The sequence below is a fragment of the Haliotis rufescens genome, unplaced genomic scaffold, assembly GCF_023055435.1.
Source record: "Haliotis rufescens isolate VD_foot unplaced genomic scaffold, xgHalRufe1.0.p SCAF_17, whole genome shotgun sequence".
In the NCBI taxonomy this organism is placed as follows: Eukaryota; Metazoa; Mollusca; class Gastropoda; order Lepetellida; family Haliotidae; genus Haliotis; species Haliotis rufescens.
Genome location: NW_025963857.1, coordinates 32,261,112 through 32,288,250, shown reverse-complemented (window position 1 = coordinate 32,288,250; position 27,139 = coordinate 32,261,112). Strand labels below are relative to the sequence as shown.

The following is a 27,139-nucleotide window of genomic DNA, read 5'->3' as shown; positions in this document are numbered from 1 at the left end:
GTCTAAATAATTTTCTCATAACAAAGAATTTAGTCTTTATTAATCTTTCAAAATATTTCGGCAATTTACTGTTCTTCTCACGTGCTTCCATTCACAGAAATATGATTTGGGAATTCATTATTGGGTTCTACCTCTTTATGGAAATGACGCATGCATGCGCCAGTTTTGATTGACATGTTTGGTCGGTCCATTGGAAAGTCCCAGTCATTCATCTAGTCTTAAGTGTTGTGGGAAGTCGTTTTGTCACTATGCATCTTCATGCATAAATCTAAAGATGAAACAAATGAGGCGGTTAAATTTCTTGCTCTTATTTCTACTTCAGATGGGTTAATTAGTAGAAGAGAATTGCCTAATAGTATCTTACTTGATTTGAACGATATCAGATCATCGGTATATCTTTCTTGCCAAATTCCAATTTGATTTTCCAATCCAAAGAAATTGCGATTTATATGCATGAAAATCAGATAAAAAGAGGGGAGCACGAATATGCACACTAATTGTATAGTTATAGTCCCATGGTGCCTTTGTTATCCAGATCTACTTTTCCTGAGGTTCCAGTCACAGACTGTTCCTGTGTTTTCTACTATTCCAGCAAGGAATACCTGCGGTTTTCTTTCAAGATACCTAAACCATTTTTCAAAGATACATAAAACATCAACTTAGTCAACTTGGTCACTCATGCACGAAATGCATGTTGAACAATTATGGTTAGGACCTTGAAGATGCGTGCTCTTAATTAGAGATTGGTCCAGCTTCAGCTGTCTCGGCCTGCCGAAAGAAGATGAGAGTTCTCTATTATGTACGATGCCGTCTTAAATGTTTAAACGTACTGTTTCTTAAACCAAAATAAACTGTGTCAGGGACGTATATATGATCTATCTCAATCATTCCTTCATACGTAATTCAGTCTTGGCGACTGCGTTATGCTCAGCAACTGTAAAATTCATGATTGTTTTGGCCTTCTGTTTCCTAGTGGGTAAGGGCATATCAGCACGAGGATGTAATTATTTTTCATAAACTAGATGCTATAGCGTTATTTCTTACCTCATTATTCTTATGTCTACTACTTTAAATAAATAACGACAAGTTGAAGACAATGCAATACCAAAATGCAACTCAAAATGCAAAACGCAAAATACACTCTATTCAATATTTAATATTTATATTCTTCCACGCATACACTCTGGAGTATAACAAGTACATGGGAATATTAACCATACTAAAATTGATTCGATTGTTTCCGTATATACTCGTTTTCATTGTAACATTCAACTCGCGAATACGATGGGCTTGTTTGTAGTACCGTTTTCTTTTAACAGTTTTCTGAACATCAATATGTGCATGAAGGACGCTTTTCTCACTGTTTGCTCATTCGTCTTTTCAGAACTGTGGGTTATACAGAAATATGAAATACCATGGAGCTTTTGTGTGCAGACAAGGTGCGAATGGCCAGTTTGACATTGTAAGTATTCAAGCAACCTTATTTTATTGTATTGTCAATCCTATGAAATTCATTTTGATAAGGATCGTTCTCAGAAATGGAAACATCTTCTTGATATAGCCTTAAGGTCAAACTGTTGTTTAAGGTTTAAGACAAGTATTAATTCACCAACCCTGATTATGACTCTATGATTCAGTGATACTAGAGCTTGACAATATACTAGTATTCCTATATGTTATAGCTTGTATTAACTTAAAGTGTTCAAAAGTGTTCGTAAAATTGGTAATTATGACCGTGATTCAGTGAAACTTGGGCTGGACAATGTATTCATATTTGTTATAGCTTGTCTTATATTTACTATATAAGTGTTCCAATATCAAATCACCGAAAGGTCTATGGTTGAATCCCCAGATTAACTGCTCATTTTAATATTTTGGTAAATCCCAAAACAAAATTACCATACACCGTTGTGTCATTACATGATGAAATATTTATCGCTCCTGTTGTAAATAAATCTCGAAATAGTGTCTTACAAAAAAAGTAATGTATATGGCACTTTAACAACTATTATATAACATGTTGCATTGCGTGGTAGTTTTAGTAATACTCATCAATTTTGTTTCGATGACTTCACAGATGGGCACCTTGCCTTGTGATGTAAACGAAGATACAACGTAAATTTTACAAGTAACATGTAACGGATATATCAATTTCTTCTCTTTCAATGACTTCACAGATGGGCACGATGCTAGTTCGTGGACATCAGTACCGCTTGTGGCCAGCAGATACGAACAGTGCCGGCAAAGCACATATCCACGTTATGAGAAGCATAGAGGAACCTGAAGGACGCGCAATGGATTACCTTATCAGAAATACTTCTAGGATACTCAGTGGTAATAGTTGCACATATAACGATCGGAGAAACTGTATGCGTGTTCTACTTCTTAACGTATATTTTATTTAGAATGGTTAGGTCTCGCACTGTTCTAGAGATTATTTAAGCAACATCGGTTTTGCGACCATATCTGTATAACAACAAGGTATCATACGTTATGGTGGAAAATTAAATGTCTTGTTTAAGATGAACACAGAGAATGATGCAAATGTTAAATATTGTAATTGCAGTGAAAACACAGTTGTGATGGTATTCTAACTAAGCAAAATTGATAACCGCGTAAACTAAGTTCCATGCATGAACGACCATTACTCCCTCACAAAGATAATCACAATCCTGAAAATCAGTAGCGACTGTAACCGCCCTCATTCCTTCAGTGAGTCTTCTGATACGATCAAGAGGTAACTGCTGCCTCTTCCCGATGCAATGCCACCTCTAGGGCTGCCACATTCTGTACTGGTTGATCCATTGCCTGAAGCCGACGTCCAAGAATGTCCCAAACATGTTCCAGTGGATTCAAATTTGGACAGATAGCGGGTCAAGGCAAAGTGTGAATAGCGTCTCATAGTATAAATACAGTCACAACACAAGAACGATGGGGTCTAGCGTTGTCGTCCGTAACCACAGGTCGAGTGACAACGTGCCCTGGATGTAACGATCACCGATGAGATTACTTCATACTGTTACCATGTCCAGTTGACAGTCAGGAGATGTTGCTCCTGACACCATGACGGAGCCTCCACCATAGGGAACTCTTGGTACAATGTTCCGTTGGGTATATACAGTGTTTCAGTGTCTCCAAACCCGCATTCGCCAATCTGTGACGTACAGCAAGAATATGCTTACATCAGACCAATGGACGTCGAGTCATACGGAGTCTCTGATGATGAGCAGTTAACAAAGGACGTCTGATGACCCTTCGTCACTTCAACCTAAATGATTTTAGCAGACTTGCGACAGTTCTGTGGACAGACGACTTTTGGGAAGCCATTGTTTTCTTCAGAGCTTAATCTTAACTAAGGGTTTTTGCTTCACAGTTGTATTTTGGGGTGGCCCTGGTCTTGGACGGTCTTTAAGTTCGCGTGTCTGTCGGTGTTTTCTTATGAGTCTGCTGATGACAGTATGGCCAGAGCCAAGTTGACGTCCTATGGCTCTGTATGACATACCTGTGTCATGCATGCCAAAAATTTGCCAACGGAGTACCCCTGACAGCCTTCTGCGTGCCATAGTTATCTGCTGACCAAACAATCGCATAACAGCCACTTTATATACTCTTTCTTGCATCAATATCAAAGTGATTTTGCTGAAACTCCAGGGTATCATGCTTCATGTTCATATATCTTGTGTGGGCGTCATAGATAGTTATTGTCATGACTACACTGGAGATCGACAGCCATTCTATGAATGAGTATAATGAAACTTGAGTCTTTATAAACGGGTATATCACTGTTCTTTATTTTGTCAGGGGTGCTTAATTAAATTCTTGGTGTATATTTAATGCATATCATTTCATGATGCAGTGCTGTCCCGGGTTCTATACCTAACATGGGTAAAATGTGTGAAGTTGATCCCCCGCCGCAATATTGCTGAAATATTCTGCAAACGGCAAAAATACTCAACTCTCATTAATGTTAATGCATTACATGAGACCGTCCTCCTGTTCCCTTGTAAATATAGGTTATGTGTATATTTTAGGTATCGGATTCGCCTTCAGTTATATGCACATTTAAACGCTGTTTTAGATATTATGTGTTTAATATTTATTGACGCACATATATCTCACTTTCAGAAGCGGACCCTATCCCGATCCCTCCTGTGGCAGGCATCACACAGACATACACAGTGGAACTTGTAATACACACCGATTTCAAAGATTACACAAAGTAAGATATATACAGACGTTTACAAAAGTTCATTAATTGTAGGTATTCAACTTATTTTTTACATAATAATGAGTAAACACAACATTTCATAAGTATAATACGCCTCAGTTACGCCAAACATATTCGCGCCAATATCGTGCCAAGTTTTAACCATTATCCCGTCACTTTTACCACTACCTACGCAATACATCGCGCCATGCACGTGACTATTTCCCGGAACAGGGAAAGAACAACAAACTTTATGACACAACAGCATACATCGTTCAAACAAATTCTTTCCTCACAGTAGGATCGTACTGACGATACAAACAGAGACAGAGCCATAGGAATACTGATCATGGCACTTAAGGTGAAGACTGTTGTTCTGTATACAACTATAAGTCATCCAAAACATATGTGCAGGCAAGTGTGCATTGTCATTACCTGAATACATGTATGTATTTGATCTTTGAGAAATAGTATTTTTTAAGGATACTAATCTATAACCAGTATATATCATTTTAGAATTTCAAGATTTATACATAAATGTTCGTTATCCTTCTGTTCTAGCTTCCAACAACGGTTTGGTATAACGTCCGAAGCAGAAACGATTGACATGATGTCTCTTTGGTATTCATCGATTGCTGAATTTGTAAGACATGTTCCTGAAGTGAAGATTTGTTTGCATACCATAACAGTTTGGTGAAAAAAGAGACACACTTACCATGTTTACACGGTGCAGGGCTGAGGTTTCAGATGTTAAATTAAACACTGTTAAACTGGGTTTGGGTAATACAAAAGCCCGGAAATGTCATTTCAAGTGTTAAGATTAATTTTCCTCACATCAATACTATTCTGAAATCTAAAAGCAAATATTACAGTCGAACCTCGTTGTGTGGAACATGGATATGTCGATTTCCTGGCTGTCTAGAACTTACATTCCGGTTCATGTAAGTTCCTTCTATTTTCATCAAACATTATACTCGAATCTCTCGAACTAGATATGCCGAATTCCCGGTTGCCGTGAGGTGAGGTGAAATTGGGTTTAACGTCGCGTCCAAGATTATTGCACTTATAAAGCGACGTGCATGCACGTGTGTGTACGTGTGTGTGTTGCTGCTTGTACTGATGCCGATTTATAGTGCTAGCCCACTGAGATACCATGCCGCAATTTAACATGAATACCCCACTCAGACACAGTATACTGACTCCGAGCCGACCAGTCCTTGTTTTAGCTAATGGGAGTCCCAAGTATAAGCATAAATTTCCCCTGATGTCTCGAATAGTTTAAATAAATAGGACACACGTTCGTCACACATTCTACTCTCTCTACACACAGCGACTGACCTCACTGCGATTACATCAAATGTATAAAGTAGATATATTAGTTTCGTGACGTTGAAAGCCACATTACATTCATAAACACTGATAAGTCCGAATTTCCGACTTTGTAATACCATATAATCACGATGGTAACCAATTCTAGATCTATTGCAGCACACAGTATCATGCATTTTACAACATATATTCCGCAGAAGATTTATCTCCATCCAACCATGACCAATTCAAAATGGGATACTTGGTGTCGTACACGTTGCGAGGAGCTTAATTTTCATTAATTTCTGTTCAATATTTGACAATACATTCCCTTTTCTGTCACAACAGTATGTTGAATATAAAATTCACCTAATCATTCTATTCTACCCTGTGGATTGAGGGGTTATGACATCTGATATTAAGAGCAGTATGTCTCATTCATTTCCAGATAACGTTGACATATGGCACAGTCGTTGAGGATGATCCAGACATAAACATCCTTGTCAAGACTATAGGTCTTGTCACAGCGAGGGTATGGTATTGTTCCTGGTGCTTATTTTGGTATTTTGATTTACGATCTTGTTTGTAATACTATAACAGGGATGTAGTAAATGATATAATAATACCCTCTTATTGCAGGATATTACAGCGAGGGCCCACCTACCTGAGGAAGGTGGGCTATGTTGAAAGAATGACAAAGACGCAACAGTGGATTTAATGGCCGAGGGTGTGGAGGTTCCAAAGGGCTACCCCAATTGAGAAAACGAATAAATACTATTACAGGCCTAAATGGAATAACCATGTCAAGCCAAATTTCGTTATGTGGCGACTTGAGTCGCTAAACATATTTGTTAATAGATAATTAATGCTAAGGCCCAAATGGCAGAAACGTCACTACCCGACCACAGCTGCGTTGCCAAATATAATTGTTACTAGATTCCCGAGTGAAAACCCGGGAAAGACTGGGTTCCAACTGGTAAGAAGGTAACCCAGTCTGTGTTCTCGCTGGAAAGCAGGTAACCGGAAACCCTAATTAGTATATATATTTACATAAATTATGATGATATAGGAGGTAGCCCAGAAGAACCAGGCAACTTAGCACCAAAGTGCTACCCCACACCCCATGGCCGCGGATGATGATACGCGTGACCGCCATGATTGCCTAATGAGAGTGAATGAGTGAGTTGGGTTTTACGCCGCTTTTAACAGTATTCCAGTTATATCACGGCGTGTCAGCTTAATGTGGGAGGAAAGCCCCAAGTGATGCAGTCTCAGACGTTTACCACTTCGGTGAAACCCACGAGCACGGGTATGGTGCTGACAAACCTAGAAACATAATCGGGGCGAACCGGGATTCGAACCCACAATCATAAGAGGGGTGTTCATTAAAGATTTCCCCTAAACCACTTAGGGTTATCATATTTGGTTGAAATTTCACATTTGTAATGATACATGTATCTATGGGCTATGTCTGAATTTGCAGCACCGAACTATTAATCTTACCACTTTTACAGGTGTTATGATCGAGTAGGGTGTGACAATGGAGCCAGTAGAATACCGAGCAGTGATTAGGTTTTTATATTTGAAAGGTCGCACACCAAAAGAAACTTTTGATGAAATGAAAGGAACCTATGGGGAAGATGCCCCATCATATGGCGTTGTTAAACACTGGCATCGCCAGTTCAAGTGAGGTCGGACATCTGTGGAAACAGCTGCCATTCCTGGTCGCCCCCATTCAGCCATTGATGAGGACACTATCCATCAAGTGGAGACCGCCATTTTGGCAGACCGACGTATAACTGTTCGCCTTTTAGCACAAGATGTCAAGATCAGTGTAGGGTCTGTGAAAAAATCATCCATGACAATTTGAACATGCATAAGGTGTCTGCATGATGGATTCCAAGGTTCCTCACACCTTTCCAAAAGCAGGAACGAGTCAATTGCTCAAAGGTTCATTTTGACATGTGCCCCAAAAAACAGGCATACTTTTTTGACAGACTTATCACACAGGATGAAACATGGGTCCATCACTATGATCCTGAGACTAAAGTTCAGTCGATGCAATGGAAGCATGTGGAGTCACCACCCCCAAACAAGGCACGTGTCCAACCCTCTGCAGGCAAGGTCATGCTCACGGTGTTTTGGGACCAGCACGGAGTAGTGATGATGGATTTCTTGGCAAAGGGTACCACAATTACAGGAGCTTATTATGCTTCACTGCTGCGGAATTTGCGGGACGCTATCAAGCTTAAGAGGCGTGACATGCTGACCAAGGGTGTCCGTCTCCTGCAAGACAATGCTCCAGTACACAACTCTCATGTTGCCCAGACAGAAGCGCGGTCCTGTGGCTATGGAATCCTTCCACATCCTCCTTACTCTCCTGACCTTGCACCATCTGACTGCCACCTCTTTCCAACCATGAAGTCATTTTGAAGGGAAAACGTTTCACAGATGATGAAACACTGATTTCTGAAGTCAAGTCCTGTTTCGAGACGCAAAATGAGGGCTTTTACAAGCGAGGTCTCCATAGTTGCATACAACGATGGGAGAAGTGTGTTACTCTTGGTGGTTCCTATGTGAAGAAAGACTAATACCTATGCCAAGTTTCATTCCACTAGGTCCATCGGAAGTGGGTCAGGGGAAATCTTTAATGAACAAAATGTTATAGTTAAGACAAAGGAGGATAAGGCGGCGGGGAAGATTCATCTGCCGAGGGGCTTTGGTTGATTGCTTGTTGATGATTGTCACCACTGCCTGGTTGTCACAGTAGAACAGTATTTTCTTGTTCATCAGCTGTGTTCCCCATAGCTGAATGGCGCAGACTATGGGAAACAGCTCCAGAAAGGTCATGTCAAGTGTTGTCCCATCCTTAACCCACTGGTCAGGCCATCTACCGCAGAACCATCTGCCCTGAAGGTAGGCCCCAAAACCTATGCTGCCTGCTGCATCTTTGTAAAGCTGAAGGTGAGAGTTGTCTACCCACAGCTTGTCCTGAAATACTGCTACACCATTAAAGTTCGTGAGAAATGTAAGCCATATTTGAAGATCCTGTTTTACCCACGCAGGGCTTGAACTATTGTTTGATAAGGGGGTCGACGGACCCCCTGTCCTCGAAAGCAGGTCGACGCCCCGTGAGATGTTTCGCCGCACTTGCTGCATCTGTGGGAGTACGCACAGCTGTACTTTTTACACCCATGGTGTTTGTGGAATGCGTAGCATAGGTTAAATGAAGGGTCTGAAACACTTGAAGCAGTCAGCTGACCGACTGAACCACCTACCTGTTGACGCCCCGACTGCGGGATCATGTATTTTAGCCATAGCTCACCGTCAATTTTGTCCAATTGTCGTAGAGGGTATCTAGCCATCCTATGTCGGAATTGCTGGTCGTATAGACACCAGTCATCCGGTCCAAATCTAAGTGCCGCTGAACGGATTGTCTCCATGTACGATAATAGGCTTTGCACCATCCGTAGACTGAAATGTTTGGGAAGGTATATATTCATGTAAATATGGAAAGCGGATGTCCAGCTTCCAGGTGTTATTTTTTTCGTTGGCGCTTTGACAGGTTTAAATAGCACCTTACCTGCTGTATCGGTGACCATAGTAAGAGCTTCGCTCTCCTCGGTGCCAGCGTCGTTGGGTAGAAGTGTCCCGATGTCAACATTCTCACCTTGCCATACTTTTTCCCTTGTTTGTTGTTTGACATGTGCATCGATAAACTCGGAGTTGAAGACGAGGGATTCCCCCGACGGACGATTTTCACCGTCCGCTGTAGCACTTAGCACTTGGCATGATGAGGATCCCGTTAACCTCTCTTGGGGGTGGGGTGACAACTCGTGCTTGTTTGGCCCCTCTGACCAAACGATGGTTTATGCCAGCTCTTCTTTTCGCGGGAATAGCTATTAGATCGATCTATCAACGATATCTCGTGAAACGGTTGTGCGAAGAGTATGACTAAACGTTAGCGAATGTATGATTGAAGGAAGAGATAAAAGCGGAAAGCGACAATGCGATGTACAAGCGATGAACGGCTATGCGAGAGTGATGAGTAGAGACAGTTATGTAATTGAAAAAGCAGTGATGACGTCACCACGAGATGGTTGCGTAACTTCCGAGGACACGCGCGTGCAATGACGCAACAGGAAGTAGGTAGAATTGTAAACGTAAGATGATATACCTGCAATAAAAACATTTAGTCGCTAGTACTAAGTAGTTTACATTCGAGCGTTACTGTGCTGAATGTTTAGCCTCGTGTCAGAGCAACCATTGTAACGTAACCCTGCGTGTGCTATGGGACCGTATATCCGTTTTTATTTACTACAAAGGCGACTTTTCGGTATAGATACCAATGCCGGTGTCAAGCAAGGCTTACAATTGTGTCTACTTTGTCATCCGCCAACTTCTAAGTAATGCCTCTCACACAATTCACTTATATGAGTATTCCATTTAAAGCTATCCTTATATTTTGATAATATTCTGTTTCTTCGAATTAATTGGTATGTATAAATTTTTGTTTGACATCGAGCTTTCATCAATGGATGGAATTGATGCTCAATGTATATAATATTTTGTTTATCTAAATACAAATCAGAAACTTCTTTTACTCGTAATGTTTTGCCATGGATACAATGTCAAACAATATGATTTTTAAATAATATAATCTCTGCAAAAAAAGAAACGCAAAACTGGTCATTTCTGCATGGATAGGTATCGATTTGTGTGGAAAGGAGGTACTGTACAAATATGGTGAAAAGATGGGAAAATCGAAAAAACACAAACACGTGAGATCCTGGTGCCGAAACACACCAGCATGACATGAACATGCAACATCACTTGTTAGGTTTTTATTTGGATGTCGGCACAATATTATGGCTAGTGAACAGCGAAAACATGCCACGACTGAAGAAAGGCCAACCGAGAAATCAGCCAGTTCAAGGTGTCATTTTGACGGACCTGCATCGTCGGCTACGACGTCAATGGTGTCGAGATCACAGAGTATGACCACAACTGCGTTGGAGACGAGTCACGTTTTATGCTTCGCCGTGTGGATGGTAGACGCCGTGTTTGGAAGCGTATCGGGGAACGTTATGTACGAAACTGCATGGTGGTGGCAGTGTGATGATGTGGGCAACCATCTCCCACATTGACAGAACAGACTTGGGGCAAGTTCGAGGGAATTTAACGGCACAACGTAATGTTTAGACGTCGTGTTTACATGTGTCCCGGGACACGTTATGCACGAAACTGCATGGTGGCAGTAGTGTGATGATGTGGGCACCCATTTCTACTGCTCTACACTGTTCTACACTGGTGAAATAGACTTGGGGCCAGTTCTTGGGAAATGAACGGCACAACGAGATTCTTCGGCCACACGTCCTTACCATTATGCATCAAACAAACGTCATTTTCCAACAAGACAACGCCCGACCTCACAGAGTAAGACTGACAACATCCTTTTCAGGAATCACAATAGCCAGGTCCTATCATAGACCTTCAGGCCTCCAGATTGAAACCCAATCGAACATGTATAGGATGTATTGGATCAACGACAGTTGGTACAAGAACTGCAGGCAGAGTGGGTGAACATTCCCCAGACCACAATTCAAAATCTAATTGCTTTCATTGGACGGCGATGTCAGTCAGTTTGCAAAATATAAAGAACAGAAGACCCTTACCTAACATCAACTGTTCCCTGTGTGCCACATAGAACCTGGGTCAATGGCAATGATGTGTGCCTACCTTTTACAATCGATTACCATCTGCTGATTATTTATATGACGCATAAAGTATATACCTTAAATCACTTTTTTGCAGAGTTTTGTTCGAGCTAGAAACCAATTTAGCAAAATCAACTTTAGTTTAAGTGTTTTAAACTACTTTTATCTCAACGACTGCATTTGCCGGAAGAAGAATGATTATTACATGACCTTACCTTACATTTTGTGTCGAGTATATACAATATTATGAGAAAGCAATTATAAATCATGATCTGAGCATTCCACAAATACTTATTTGATGACAATCTGTGAATCCAAACAAGAATAAGACTTCCCTGTAAACTGTTGAAATATTACCTTAACTGAAATGGCATGTTACAGCTTAAAAGGTCCCCTGCTCGGTTTTAACTCAAGATCTATGACGACAACCTGTCTTCAATCAATGTTAGCCCATTCCTGATTATGAAAATGTGGTCGCCAGAACTGCAATTCATTTGGGCTATTTTCGTGGTCTGGCTTCTAGACTACTTCCCGAGTTTCAGTCGATAATACCCGCAGTACAAAAATAGTACAACTACTGAAAACATCAACCTCACCTTTAAAATGATGACAAGTGTACCTTTTTGTAAATTTGAATTAACCGCTTATTGCTGTGCTGTAACGTTCGATTTCTATTTCTTTTTCCTTTCATCGAATCTTTGTAAATGGTGCAATGATGGATTTGCTGAAATAGTATTTTACTCATGTCTAATGATCCTGTTTTGTACTGTGGTCGTACAAGATAACTGATAACTGAAAATATATGTATATGTAGGATCTACTACACATTAAAAATTTCAACAGAACATGGAATATATTATTATAACAAGATAGGGTGCTTACTTTCAGCATTCTGCGATGGATTGTCATTAATATTAGATTTACAAATTATCGATGGAAAGTGTACCCTTCATATAATGTGTCGCAAGTCACGATTTCCACAGTGACCGACGAGTAAATGAGACTTACACCTTGACTGACACCGAAATAATTTGGCGCAGTTTTCTAATTTTGGTATGTTGACATTTGCTTTTCAAATGTGATTCAAGGCATGATTTTCCGTGACAATCAAACAATGATTATACCAGGTGGTCTCAAAAAGGTAAGCGTATCCTGCCCTACCGCCTGTACCCTTCCCAAACACATGCAAAGGCAAGACAATTGTTCACCTGTCTGCCATAAAACCTTTTGAATGCTGCACTGAGGCCTTAGGCCTTAAATGTCTTGGGAATCTTCGTAGAAAGAGCATGATCGATTGTATCTTAAAAGTTGTGAAATGTAGACATCAAAGACTAAACTGCTGGAAATTTTCGGCATAAAGGGACAATTGACAAGTGGGAAGGTTGAAGTCATCCTTCGTATCATAAATTATGACAAAGACCTGCAGACCGTGCAAACAGTCCAGTAATGGAACATTCATATCAGCGTTGAACGACTTATTTGAGTATTTGTTTATGGTGCTCACAAACCTAGAAGCATAATCAGGACGAATATTACAGAACGATCAAAATTTCTGACATTTCCTCGGTTGGCCACTCTACGCAGCGAAATGCGTTCCCCTAATGGGACACTAGTGTCACTATTTGTGAACTTTTCTCGATCCAAATGGTTAAAGCGTTCTCTCGTCACAACGATGATCCGGAGTCGATGCCCCGCCGGTATACAATTTGTGAAAACCGACGTTTGGTGCCCCCTGTCATGGTATGGATGAAAATTGTTAAAAGAAGCATAAATCCGTTCTCTCTCAATCTTTAACTAAATCCGATGTTCATGCTCCTTTTGCAGTCTCCAAATGAGTCTCCCTGGTCGGACAACAATATACGCACTGACGGAACACTCGACGCCTCGGCAGCAATAAATGCCTTCGTAATCCATAGTGCTACGCTGATTAGTCAGGGTGCTGTTCCAGGGGGCGATCACTCAATGGCTTTTACAGGGTAGGCATCACCATGCTGTTTCCTTGGCTGGTCAAGGGTTAATACTTCGTCCCTGACTAATCTAAATTCATGTAATTATGAAGTGTTTTCATAAGGGAAAAGTTATATGTTTGGTGGGTATTTTTCATCATAAAAGCCGAAACTAGTTTGTAGATGGTATCATCCTTAAACTATTGATATAACCCAACCATACCATTAGGTTGATATTCGTTCATACATCTCTATGACTTCGGGACTGAAGTATTTGAATATAAATTTATTAAATGAATAATTCTTACTTTGTAAATGTTGAGTGGATGAACCTATTTTAAGTCTCCTTCACATTTACATGGATTCTCCCGTTTTAGTTTGGACGTCATTGAGTGAAAACTATCATGATATTGAACTCAGGCGGTTTTATGTATGAATAAGAACTATTTACCTGATACTTACGAACTGTCGCTTGCTGACAAGTATTGTGGTCAGTTACACAGATTCGGTGTAAGCGTATATTTCATATGACACGCATGGTGTACATGATATTCCAGTATCACATAGGAATGGCAATGGCTAACCCCAAACATTGCCGTTAGCAATATATATGAATAGTTATTACATGGCTCTTCATATGCAGTAAGAAGGACAACCTGATCTTTTGATGATAAACCTGTTGTGAACATACATGTTGTTTGTTTGTTGTTTAACGCCGCACTCAACAATATTCCAGCTATATGACGGCGGTCTGTAAATAATCGAGTCTGGACCAGACAATCCGGTGATTGCGTCATGAGCATCGCTCCACGCAATTGGGATACGATGACAGGCATCAACCAAGTCAGCGAGCTTGACCACCCGATCCCGTTAGTCACCTCTTACGACAAGCATAGTCGCCTTTACGAACATACATACACCTTTGTGGTAGGTATATGATTCGTTCATACACGTCATAAGATTGATGAAACATGAATTCTTCGAATCATGCGGAAGATACAGTGTCTTACAGTATGGACGCAATCGGTAAAAGTACATGTATGTGACCTGACAATCGTTTGTCACGAATAGCATGAATCGTTGCAGTACCATCAACCACTGTTTCATATTATCTTCATTCTACTTTTTGCAGGACAATGTTATTTATAAAGCATCACTGACTTAATGATGTTAGTGTTTATTTTGAGGCTTTTTATTTACCTGTAACATTTTTGTTAACTTTGTCAGCGTGAGGGGGCACTGGTGACCCAGTCGTCTAAGGCGCCGCAATTCGCTGTGCAGAGTTGCGTCACTTGGGCATGCCAGAAACCTATGATTGTGGGTTCGAATCCCGGTTCACCCCGATAATGTTTCTAGGTTTATCAGCACTATACCCGTGCTCGTGGGTTTCACCGAAGTGGTAAACGTCTAAGACCTGCATCACTTGGGGCTTTCCTCCCACATTAAGGTGACAAGTCGTGATATAATTGGAGTAATGTTAAAAGCGGCGTTCAACACATTTCACTCACTTATCAGCGTGTGCATGTTAAGAACGTTTTTTAGTAAAAGAATACTTGAATAAGCAAAGTCATTAAAGAGTTTAGTATTCACTACGTTTGATCATGATAACTCATATTAAAGTACTCACGGAAATGAAAAAAACCTGTTTTGTTGGATCTAATAATCGACACAAATGAAAATACGAAATAACAAAACAACTGGAAAAGTACTAGTCTGTATTTGCTAGTTTTATCTCAGTGCTCAATACAAAATGTACTTTACAGGAGGTAATTTGTAGGCACTTTCAACATTCAAAAATAAAACTAAGTCCAAATTGACATGGCAGAAACAGGCTATAGGCATTATGCAAATTAGCCTTGGTAAAAAAAGTTATCAAAACAACAATAAAAATAACAGCTATGTTTATGTACATAATAAAAATGACATGTAAGTTGTTTGAGAAGGGAATATGTTACTTTTATGTTCTGATATTTTGACGATGATTCACTATCCCACAATGCCACTCACAAATCACTAACCACTGACAAATCACATGCTCCTGGGTTTCAAGCACCTGTTTTCACCTGTCGCAAAGGTGTCAAAGGTCATGGACATTCACCTTGATCTACTAACACCTGGTCATGCTCAGTTTCACAATAGTCTGTTTTGTTCATATTTTTACACACTTTTACCTGTAAAAAGACATAAAAACCTTTGATACGCTGTATTTGTGGCAAGGCCCAATTAGTACTAATTGAGTTGTTTGAATATTTATATATTTTGTATATTAACTGCATTTATTTAAAATCTAAGATCGAAAAAACAGGGTTTTTTCATTTCCGTGAGTACTTTAGTAACCTGTATATTCGGCAGGCGCGACCTATGGACGTCTTCATCTGGCTCTCGCAACCTAGGTAAGTGCATACAAAAAAATCAAGGATTCATTCTCCTCACAAAACATGACATATGCTTAATTATGTTCATGATGCATGCACATCTAACTAAGGCAAGAAGCAAGAGTACTATTAGGACTAATATGAGGCTTAGGATTGTAGCTTCAAAACAGGTCAGAAAACAACTTATCATTTGTGTAAAATACATAATTTACATTCATGACACAACATGCAAACTTTATTTTGCCTACACTAACCTAAACAGGGAATGCTGAGTAAGGTAAAACCAGTTTTCTTGTTTTCACGTGTTTTCCAAAAGAGATAAACGAAACCTGACATAACTACATACAGGTAATGTATGAATATATAGTTCGTATCTTGGTAACTGAAAAGTAAAATGTGTCCGCATATTGAAGCCGGTTATCGAAATTATTGTAATGTCACTGATATATCAGGTGCCGAGCTGTCGCGCAGTGCACGGTGCAGATGAAATAAATATTGTCGAATAAGTGCGGTGTACATTCACCGAATAATACGCATGATAGTTATTCAAAAGACGGAGTACATTCACACCATAAAGGGAAATAGTACACCATATTTATTCCTATTGTTGCCTGTCTACCCTGTCTTTTCTAGAGCTATCGTTCGTAACGGGCAAGTAATATGCATCACAGAATACAGACGATAGTTACTTTCAGGACAGTTTACATTCACTGCCGATCTTGCAAGTTATACCATGGCATTTGACTGGCACACCAAGTAATTTGTTTTGCGTTCATGTAGCAATAACCCGAAAAAGATTTAGGCCAGGCCCACTGATGGTTTACCAATTTGCGAATTATAGGTTGGGCGGGGCTTGGGTTGAATTATTGCGCTGATGCAACTGCTTCCGGATTATTGTCTATTGTTTTTGTGTGTAAATGATAACTTACATTTTGATTACATAAGCAGTATGTGGAGTTATTATTATTTGCGTATTTAGTTATAAGTACTGACTTAATTGTGTTTTTTTATGTTTACAGAGTGAGGTATGCACTCTTTGGGTAAATCCGCTATTTTACGGTGGTGCCTCCAAAAACGAAAACAAAACTGATGTCAATTTTAAAACAGAATGTGGGTTGGGTTGGGTTGGTTTGGAATAGGCTAGGTGCACCGTTTATTACATACAGTAACTGTAGAGAGGACAATGCACATATTTCTATTACTTGTGATTTTTACATTCCTTTCAGGTCTCGCCTATGTTGATGCTCTGTGTGGATCGTTTTCTGTTTCCGTTAATGAGAACCAGTTCGTCGGCTGGGAAAGCAAAATTGCAGGACATGAGCTTGGACATAGGTATAATTTAGTACCTGTCTACTTTGTTTTGTTGATGGGTAAACCGATTCACTTAAAGAACGAGTATCATATTGGTAGGTATAAAAGAAACATCGAAAGTAAATACAGGTTTTACATGTACAATGGTAAAAACAAATATGGTAGAATACCATACTTTTCTGCTTGCATGTACAACAGCAATTGTCTCAAAGCTCTGTTTAATTATTTGTCTTTTTCTACTAAATATATTAAATAAATCACACAAGGTTAACACGAAGAAATTTATATCAGGCGTACCATTCCTCAGTCAACGTATTACGTACATGTGAATAACAACGATCGGCCTAATCACTTTTTGAGGGTCACTGTTTCAAAACAAAACAAAAATTCCACTGAAATTATTACAATGCAAAGTTTCTTTTTTTTCATCAATTCCTGTCAACACCAGAAAGTAATCTATCGGGAATATCAGAGATTTACGGGGCGTAAAATGCAAATAAGTTATGGAAAAGATATGAATGGATTACTGAATATCGGTGATGGCGACAGGCGCCACTATACTATTAACACAGGCATTTAAACAATTTTCACAAAAAGGACATACCATTGGGTAGCTCGCGCATTATGATGACAGGCGACGTTTCATATTGACGAAATTTCTCTGATTATCCACTATTCAAATTCTGGAGTGACAACCAGGTATTTGACTGAAAAGCTTACTTTTTAGCAAAATGTGTCTTTCCGTGAAATGTTAACCAGACGTACCTGTAAAAGTACCAAAGCAATTGTGACATTTAGACGCACTAAGCTTGATTAAATGGTATAACTGTCCTACATCGACCCTCTTGTCGTACACCATTGAACGTGGGCTGCAATAAGTTTGAATGGCAATACACATGTCCAGATGTGACACTGAATATGGTTTCCTAGTTGTGTCTTTGATTTCTGACTCTTTGATTTATTTTATCCGTTGATAAACTGTTATGTTTATTTCAGCATTGGAGCTCGCCACGATAGCAGTGAGGGATGTGCGGATAACGATTTCTTTGTAATGGCCGCTTTTGTTGTCATGCCCAACCAAATACCTGATTCGTTGCTGGATAACCTGTTTCGATTTTCACCATGCAGTATAGCCAAGTTCAGGAGCACACTATTGTATGTCTAGTTTCAATCATGTGTTCTATTTTCTTTAGGGCTTACAACAATATCTAGAGTTGTCACGAGTATAGTGTTGATTTGGTATAACTGTGCCATACGATATCAATACATGTAGCAGTGGGTTATTATGTTTAAATGTTTTGTTTGTTTTTGGATATGTCTATACAGTTGATGACGTAAATGTTTGTAAATGTTGTGAAGCCCTTTACTCTTGCTCGAAGTGGCACTGTTTCCCCCTTTTTGCAAATGTTGCTTTTTCGTCCAGTGTACAATCTGACAAAAAAGATATAAGACGTCATCATTAAGAGTACATGATGGTTTCTAACGTAAACGTATCTGATTGTAGGGCAGCTGCATGTACTCTTCAAGATTCAAATATCCCCAACATAGACCGTGGACCATCTGGGCAGATCTTCGACGCTGATGCACAGTGTCGGTCGTTCATGGGATTAAGTTCAAGGTTTTGCAGGGTAACTCCTTTTCTTTGATGACATGTTTGTATGAAGTATTTATATGATACTTCACATGCTGGGATGGATTGCAACGAATTTATGCCATATAAACAAAGATAGACTCCTGATCAGGATGCTGGAAAGTTCAAATGTAATGTAATTATATCTGATACAAAATTGTAGTTTCATTAAACATTCGTTTTCAATAAATTTACTGTTTGTGTCACATACAGGGAGATGTCATGTTTCAACAAATTACGCCCTTGACCGTTTTATGTGTCGTACTAAAGAAAACTTTTTGTTCAACTTATTGAAATGTATGTTCACATGCAAATGCAGTGTTGGGGAAGTAATTTAAAATAGATTTTAACATGTACAGGTTAGGTCTTAAAATTTTCAGTCGAAACTATGTTTTGGATCTTAATATTTTTGTGCTATGATGCCTCTTAACAATGTGATGATATCTCAAACACAAACACCATCATCAATTGCATTTTGCACTAATTGTTGGTAATAAACATAATCTCACCCTCGTGTCTTCAGATATCAACTTCATCAACACCAGTCAAATGAATATGCAAACTCTACGGGCGCGTTGAGCGGACTCATTTTGATATAAAAAGACAACGATCCACCATGGCTCATGTATGCAGTGTGAATACTCTATAAGCACGTGTTCCTAATTTTGGAAACAAACTGCTGAACATAAATCAACTATACCAGATGTATTGATGCTGTTATTCTGTAAAGAGAATTGCAAGCATATATCATAAATAATTGCCAAATGAAAGGAACAGTGTAATCATGATATCAACTACACATCAGGGTTTGTAGTGCATCTGCATTGTGCCCGTATGTGAGTAATCTTATTGTCTCACACTTCTTAGACTCAGCACCATCTAAGGGATATGGAAACAGCTCAATGTAGAATCCTCAGAATTGATTTGGTTTTTTTTCTAGGAGGAAACATCTCGGCGCCAGAATTGTTTTGCAAGCATGTGTTCCTCTCTCCTGTGCTTTAATCCGGCTTCACCATCACAGTGTCGGGAGTTCTTTCCTTTTGCCAGAACCTCCTGTGGCAGTGGAAAGGTAATATTTGTGTATGATACCATCTTTCCTTATATTGACTTTACTGGGTCAACGTTTTGATTTACACTTATCAGAGGGGTACACAAAGTATGTTATCTGGGCTACAAGTTGTCGAACTTAGTGGGGACCTCGGTTGTTTCGTGGGTAAGAGGCTGACTTTGTGTACTGACAATTAGGTGACTCACTCGGGTGTAGGTTCGAATCCCGGAAAATAGAACTAGAATGTGTACTTTAATGAGAAAATGTTATTTCAACTACTACATCTGTGGCATTGTGATACTTAAAACAAGATAAAAGCGATGGACTGTAATGTTTTATACCCTTACTTAATGGTCAAAGGTGTGCAAATGTGAACAGCAATAATGTGAATATGATCCTGAATGTATCGTTCAAGATTTCCACATATTTTTGTTTGACAGTGGTGTGAAGCTGGACGATGTGTAGCAAACAGCAATGCCCCGACTACTGTTGGTAAGACACAGTTATTGCTTGCACAGAGATACCATTGACATTTTACATACATTTTGTTTAGTTTAGTAAAGTTCGGATAATGAAAGAAAACGATAGCGTAGATGATAGTATAACAGAAGATATTCTTGGTCCCCGAAAGGCAAACTGATTGTTTAACAAGAAGGATGTTGCTATGCAAACAACAACGTCTTGTACGTCACATTTTTGGAACTGATTCAATAGATATTCTTTTTAAATTTTCTTTTACGCATGTTCTTTAAGAATGTATCTATTCTTTGTGTTGTAATAACGATTGACAATAGGATTTTATCCCAAAAAATAAATTGTCCCTGAAAATTCTGGAAAAGATTTCAGACAATTAACAAATGAAATTGCCCATCACAAAAAAATGCATTGTTGAAAGATGTTTTCAGAAAAAAATATTACAGCTCAAAATCTGGTTTTGTAGTTGTAGATTAAAAAATATCTAATTTCTTCTTCTGGTCAATCATTCTCAATGATTGATGTGAGAAAACCACGGGCTTAGGTCAAATAACTTGGAGGAAATCTTAAATTCAAAATTCATTGTTTTTTTAAAGGTCTTTTCCTTTTGAAATTCCCCCATGTGTCATAATTGTTGTTATTCCTTTGTTAGGAAGCCTTCTTTAAAACTCATGTGTTTTCAGAAAGGTTTACAAAATATTACCATAAAGCAAACTAACAGGACATTCTGGGTTTGGAAAAAGAGTAAGGATAGAAGCTGTGGTATTTTTATTGGATAATGTAACAAAGCTAATATGGAAATGATTATATACATTTGTGCTTGTTCTTGGGTAAGACGATGATACTACTTGGCTGCATTTCCAGTTTAGGATAACAGTTTGTTAATTTGAACATTTTCAGAGGGATGCCCTCAAGGAGATGATCCAAGTGTTGCATGTCAAGCCTCTCTGTGCCCTTCTTTCAACCCTGTCTTAAGGGATATCCTATGTTGCCAGACCTGTAATGAACCATATATATGCCCATTTACAACACCTACCACAACGTCTACAACCACCACCCCGTCAACCACAACCACCACCCCGACAACCACAATTACAACTATTACAACTACAACACCAACCACTACTACAAGTACCACAACCACAACCCCAACAACCACCACTACAACTATTACAACTACAACACCAACCACTACTACAAGTACCACAACCCCAACCCCAACAACCACCACTACAACTATTACAACTACAACACCAACCACTACTACAAGTACTACAACTCAAACAACCACCACTACAACTATTACAACAACTCCAACCACTACTACAAGTACCACAACCCCAACCACAACCTCTACCACCACTATAACTACCACTACCTTTACCACAACCCCTACACCCACCACCCATACCACAACCTTTTCTACAACAACAACAACCATACCAACAACGCCTGATACGGTTATTGAAATTCCCAACATACCTATCAGATTGTCCAAGTGTAAGCGGAAGTTTGGGCGATAATATCGATTAAAATATTATGCAAGTCACAAATACCGAACTGGTATATCTTAAAGTGAAACTGGCGTATTATTACACGAAGAAACTGTTCGTTTTCAAGGATAACCCTGTCTTCCTGTCACTGGTGTAATGTGGACATGCAATAAAGAGGTTTGAGATAAGACATGTATTCTGTTTCACGAGGAGCTAGTGAGTGAGTGAGTGAGTTCATATTTTACATCTCATTGGAAATTGTGCAGCCATATCGCGATGAGAACACGTTAGTTATTGTTTAATACCTGTCGACAAAGGATGGTCAAACAGTAAGTTAAATATCACAGATTATTTACAAAGAAAACCAGGTCAACATTAAAACAAATAAATGTTCAATAGAATAAGTGAATGTTTTAAAACTAGGCTATCGACCACTAGCATCCAAAGCTAGACCACCTCACGGAGGACCATGGGGACTCACGGGGCTTCTGCTTTTTATGTCATCACCTTGGGCACCTGTGGTTATATGGAATGCTAATCAATATTTAAAACAAACAATAATCAAGGAATTAAAACACTAGTCGTTGTTATATACATGTACTTTAATTAAGATGGACTCACGTGCCACTGTCAGGGCGGAAATAATTTTACGCTACCTTAACCCCTCGATTGACACCACCTTCAGTAATCTCAGTTGGTGAAAACATCACACAGATTGAAAACACAATTCAAGCATTCAAAATTTATCAAACAATTCTAAGTCTTTTAAACTCGAGTGACAGGAAATAGTCACTGGGGGCTAAATCTGGGCTGTACAGTTAAATCACCCACCCTACAGTCCAGACTTAGCCTCCAGTGACTTTTTCCTGTTCCGGCAAATGAAATCTGCCCTTCGTGGAAGCTGCTTCCAGGATGACGAGGACATAAAGGCTGCAACAGAGGCGTGCTTAGAGGGTTAATCTGCGGATTTCTATAGAAGTGGTATGAAAAGCTTGAAGGACAAATGGAATAAGTGTACTGAGGTGAATGGAGATTATATTGAAAAATAAAAGTGCAAAAGATATTCTGCGATTTGGCCTTATATTGAAGTTGCAAAATTTATTGAACGCCCCTCGTATCAAGAGCTGCTTTACCCGCAACACCAACATGACAAGGTATCCAACAAAGAAAGATGTCGTATTGGCCAGTGGCGAGAGTATTTTTAGATTTAAAATATACAAGGAATTAATGGATAATTCGAGTTGACATTCATACGTGCCTGTAGGGCGTAATAAGGTATCAGAGAAAATTATGAAATGTTCACATTCAGGTTGTTTCTGAATATATGCCAAGGCTAGTTTGCATCGCCTTGGCTTCAGCTGTAAAAATTTAGTTGTTTGGCTCAAAAATGATTTCTTTTCAGTTTACCAATGAGCGAAGACATGAATCGGTATCTAGATATTTGCTGCTGTTATGTGAGCCTCTACATACAGACTATCAACAGGATAATGTCCCGAAAGCTCCAAGACAGAGCCTCAAGCCCTGGTGATGTATTGAATCTAGTTTCAGTAAGCAACATTTACAGACTTCACCATAAATGATGAAACCGTAATCTAATTTTAAGCGGATCAGCGATCTTTACAAATATTTGACCCCCGCCCCACTTTTAGTTTGAAACGACTTTCAGTAAGTCTAGTGCTTTTAGGCACTTTGCCTTGAGATATTTGATGTGTGGCAAGAATGTCAAGTGGCGGTCGAAAATAAGTCCAAGAAATTAGCCTCCTCAACTACTTTGATGGGTTTGCCAGATATAAATAGTTCTGGGTACTTGTACTGTCTATATTTACTGCAAAAGTGTACACAATTAGTTTTAGTTTTGGAAAAGTTTAAGCCGTTAAAAAGCAAGGAAAGGGAGAAAAAAGTCCAGTTTCAACTCTTGCTGAACTAGGCTGGAGTTTCTAGGCTCGATCGCAGCGCCACCAGTGGCTTTTACGAGTAATGTCCCTTCTATGTCCCTCCGACTGACCAATCAGATTCAATCTCTCATATCGCTTGCAATTGCTTCGAACAAAATAGAAGCGCCCAGTCTAGACGATCTGATCGATAATCAAAATATGTATTGTAATAAAACAGGTCTTACCTGCGAAGCGCTTCAGATCATTTAGCACCTTGATTAAAAACTTGACAAGATTTCAAAAATATCTGTCGACGCCAAGTTGAATATACACATGATTGCAAATCCTGCCGTCATCCCACACTCAATTCATTAACATTGCTTCAGGCAGATAACCAGTATACATTAGAATTACAAATGATTGACCGAGTTGTTGTTATACTTTGCTCTATTTCACTTGCATAGAAGCAACCAGTGTTATTGCAGGAGGAAAGCATGCATCATTGTGGTTCTGCGCTGTGAAATCTGTGAATATCAACTGCATATATAATTATACATTACATCATCTGTATCATTCATAAATTAGTTTGTACAAATTTGTATTTGCAGTTTACCATTTGACACAACGATTTTAAATAACAGATATATCATTTCACTTAATTCTACTTGATTGGTCTCACAACTAAGCAGATGCCATCAATGTCTGATTGACGACCGATGCAGTATTGAAACCTTCCAGGCTCACCAGGACCATGTTAGAAAACCTGGTATTCAACTTATGTGCAAGCACAGGACAGGATCTGGCTCTGAGGTACATTTACCCCAAAGCAGATATCCAGACTGCACCTAAGGACCACGATTATCTTCCCTTACCATTAACAGAGTACGTGGTTGATAACTTATTTCTGAAGTTTTCTACATTTTTGGAACACCAACAGTCTATAGAGTCAAACTACCATGTGAGTTGTGTTTGCTGAAATTACATTTCAATATTGCCTTTTCAATGTTAACTGTGGACACCAAAAACTTTTCATTTGGAACATCATAAACTTGCCGGACATTGCAAAAAAGTTTTAATTTATATTTTATTGACAGGTGACACAGAAATCTGCTCAGCTGCTGGAAGTAAACACTCACACTTAGGCCAAGTATAAACTTTGGCAGATCGGGCGCAAATGGAGGATTACGGCATCGCGTTTAGGGGACATGTCCAATGCAACAGAGAGAAGAAACAGTGACACTCTGTGCCAGTCTATTGTTCCCCTTAGTTCTTCTGGGGCACCTGTTGTTCATGGGAAACAGTATGAATCTGTGGCAGTGAAACAATCTATGTACAACTTAAATGTTCAGAAATGTGGGCTGTTTGTTTGGCCAGAGCTTTCATATTAAGGGGCTTCACCAGTTGGAGTTTTTGACAATGACACGATTGTGGAAATAAAATGTCCATATGTAGGAAAAGATGTGAAACTGAACATGGTAAAATGTTTTCATGTTTTTGTTATTTCTCACAAGAAACGGAGTCAGCTACAAGGTCAATTGTATTTGTCACGTTCAAAAAACATGTTTCTTTGTTGTTTACACTCATAAAGATTTGCTTTTGTGCAAAGTCAATTAAGACAGAGAACTTTGTGAAATTTCAAAGTTGCAAAAGTTTTGAATTATTTCATAAGAAGTACTTAAGACATTTTATTGCAGGACACTCTTAACTACTGCATGGTTGTAGAGGCTGTCTGATATAGATTTTACAAGATGCCAGTTGAAATATTGTAATTCTACATAAAATGTTACTGTGTATGTGGCCATCCTTCCTAAGAGTTTGCAAAATAATTTGAATATCAACTGTTAACACCGCGGTTTCCACAAAATGGAAGTCAGACAACAGGTAGTCGAGATCATTTTTATGGTGGATGAGTGGCTTAAATCGCCTCACTTTGAGCGTGTGGGTTCCTAAAAAGTACCAGAATTTGTGCTAGACTAAGGAAGTGTCATCCCAAATATAACAGTTGTTACACTCTCTAAAAAGGCATACAATTTAATTAACATATTCAATGCGATCAGATGGTGTAATCCATTACATAATATGCTTTGAACATGTCAAATGTGAATGATTTAATATTTTTGAGCAAATAAAAACACTACTTTGTGATAATTGAGAGTGATTTGCATAATTACAAGCATGGATCATGAATTTCAGAATATTTACCCTGCATGTTGTCATTTGTTTCATAGCAAAACACATGGTAATGATACAGTTCTATAAATGTATACATGTACAATTAATGCTTTTTAATGATGGAAACGCAAGTGTGAGCAGACTTGTAAGAGACCCGTGAAGATCCGGGTAGAGAATAGGTCTTCAACAAACCATGATTGTCGTAAGAGGCGACTAACGGGATCGGGTGGTCAGGCTCGATGACTTGCTTGATGCATGTAATCATATCCTAATTGCGTAGATCGATTCTTATAATGTCAATCACTGGATTGTCTGGTGCAGACTCGATTATTTACAGACCGCCGCCATGTAGCTGGAATATTGCCGAGTGCGGCGTTAAACAACAAACAAATGACTTATACTGTACATTTTATAATACTCAAATTTCAAATACTGTGATATTAAAATATTGATGACAAAAGAAAGTGTATGCAAGCAATCCCACGATTGCATTTCTGAAGTTATGTATACAGAAACATGCATTGTATAAAAGCATTCTTTTCACCCATCAGAACTTTACTAGGCGGTAAGTCTCTTGTCAGAATTTTGAAAGATTTACCCAGATCAATTTCACTTTCAATGTGAATTTGCTTTGATTTTGCAATTCTCCTGTCATTAACAACTTCCTCTAGCTCGAGCTGAGATTTTCCCTTGAGCATGGTAGGTGTGTTCACATACACATCCTTGGCCGCAAATAAATCCTGGATCCTGATGCCTCTATCGGCCATTTTACTGTCTTTCCTTTGGAATAATGAGACAGTATCAGAACACAACTTACTTCTTCCAATGATTTGGCGGTCACTAGCTGATGCCCCATAGCTTCTGCTAATGTTAGATACCACACCACGGGGCGTTTAGCCACTCATGTTCTTATTTTTGTACGTCGAAAAGGTGGCACTCCGGGCTTTTACATTTGACAGCTTCTGGATAGGGGTTGCATCAAGTTAGAGCATTGTTGATGGAAATTGTTTGTCAATTTTTTCTGGGCTGGTTTCATGTGTAACTTCCTTTAGTGGTCATGTGTTCATCTCTTGTAGCTGGAAATATATAAAAAAAACAGATCGACTGACTTCATACATACGAGATATCAAGCTCCATGTCATCTTTTCCTTGTCTCAACTTCATTAAGGTTAAGGGAGATCAAACACTACATTTGTAGTTTAATTTGTCAACAGCTGGTCCCAGGATATTGAAAAATATCATGAAATGATCATAACTGTCAAGTACTGCATGATATTAGTTTAATCTTAAAACATTTTTTTGTCCACATGGCTTAATGTTAAGCTTAATACAAAAAGAATAAACTCTTCATAAAACACACACACCCAAGGTAAAATTTGCGTAGATCTGTTTCTATCCGAAAACTGATGACTTCATATTTCCTTGTGTACCACTTATTCACAGATATATAGAGATGCATTAATTTGTATTTTTCTCCCTAGATAGCTTCAATGGGCTATGTAAACGACTTGTTTATAGCCAAAGCAGTCGTGTCAAAGAAGTCCAAATAATTTGTGTTGTTTAATATATATCAGGAATGAATTA

The 27,139-nt window shown here is 39.0% G+C and overlaps 1 protein-coding gene across 1 annotated transcript; it reads left to right on the top strand.

The window, feature by feature from the left end:
* Nucleotides 1–1,390: 1,390 nt before the first annotated feature.
* LOC124142612 (serine-rich adhesin for platelets-like) lies at nt 1,391–21,539 on the top strand. The gene is made up of 14 exons (XM_046511184.2): nt 1,391–1,462; nt 2,178–2,334; nt 4,126–4,219; nt 4,769–4,850; nt 5,964–6,047; nt 8,324–8,479; nt 13,057–13,208; nt 15,531–15,571; nt 16,780–16,885; nt 17,861–18,019; nt 18,369–18,492; nt 19,435–19,563; nt 19,983–20,034; nt 20,917–21,539. Exons 1-14 carry the CDS (start codon nt 1,406–1,408, stop codon nt 21,537–21,539), a joined length of 2,016 nt encoding a protein of 671 aa, XP_046367140.2. The 5' UTR covers nt 1,391–1,405.
* Nucleotides 21,540–27,139: the final 5,600 nt, after the last annotated feature.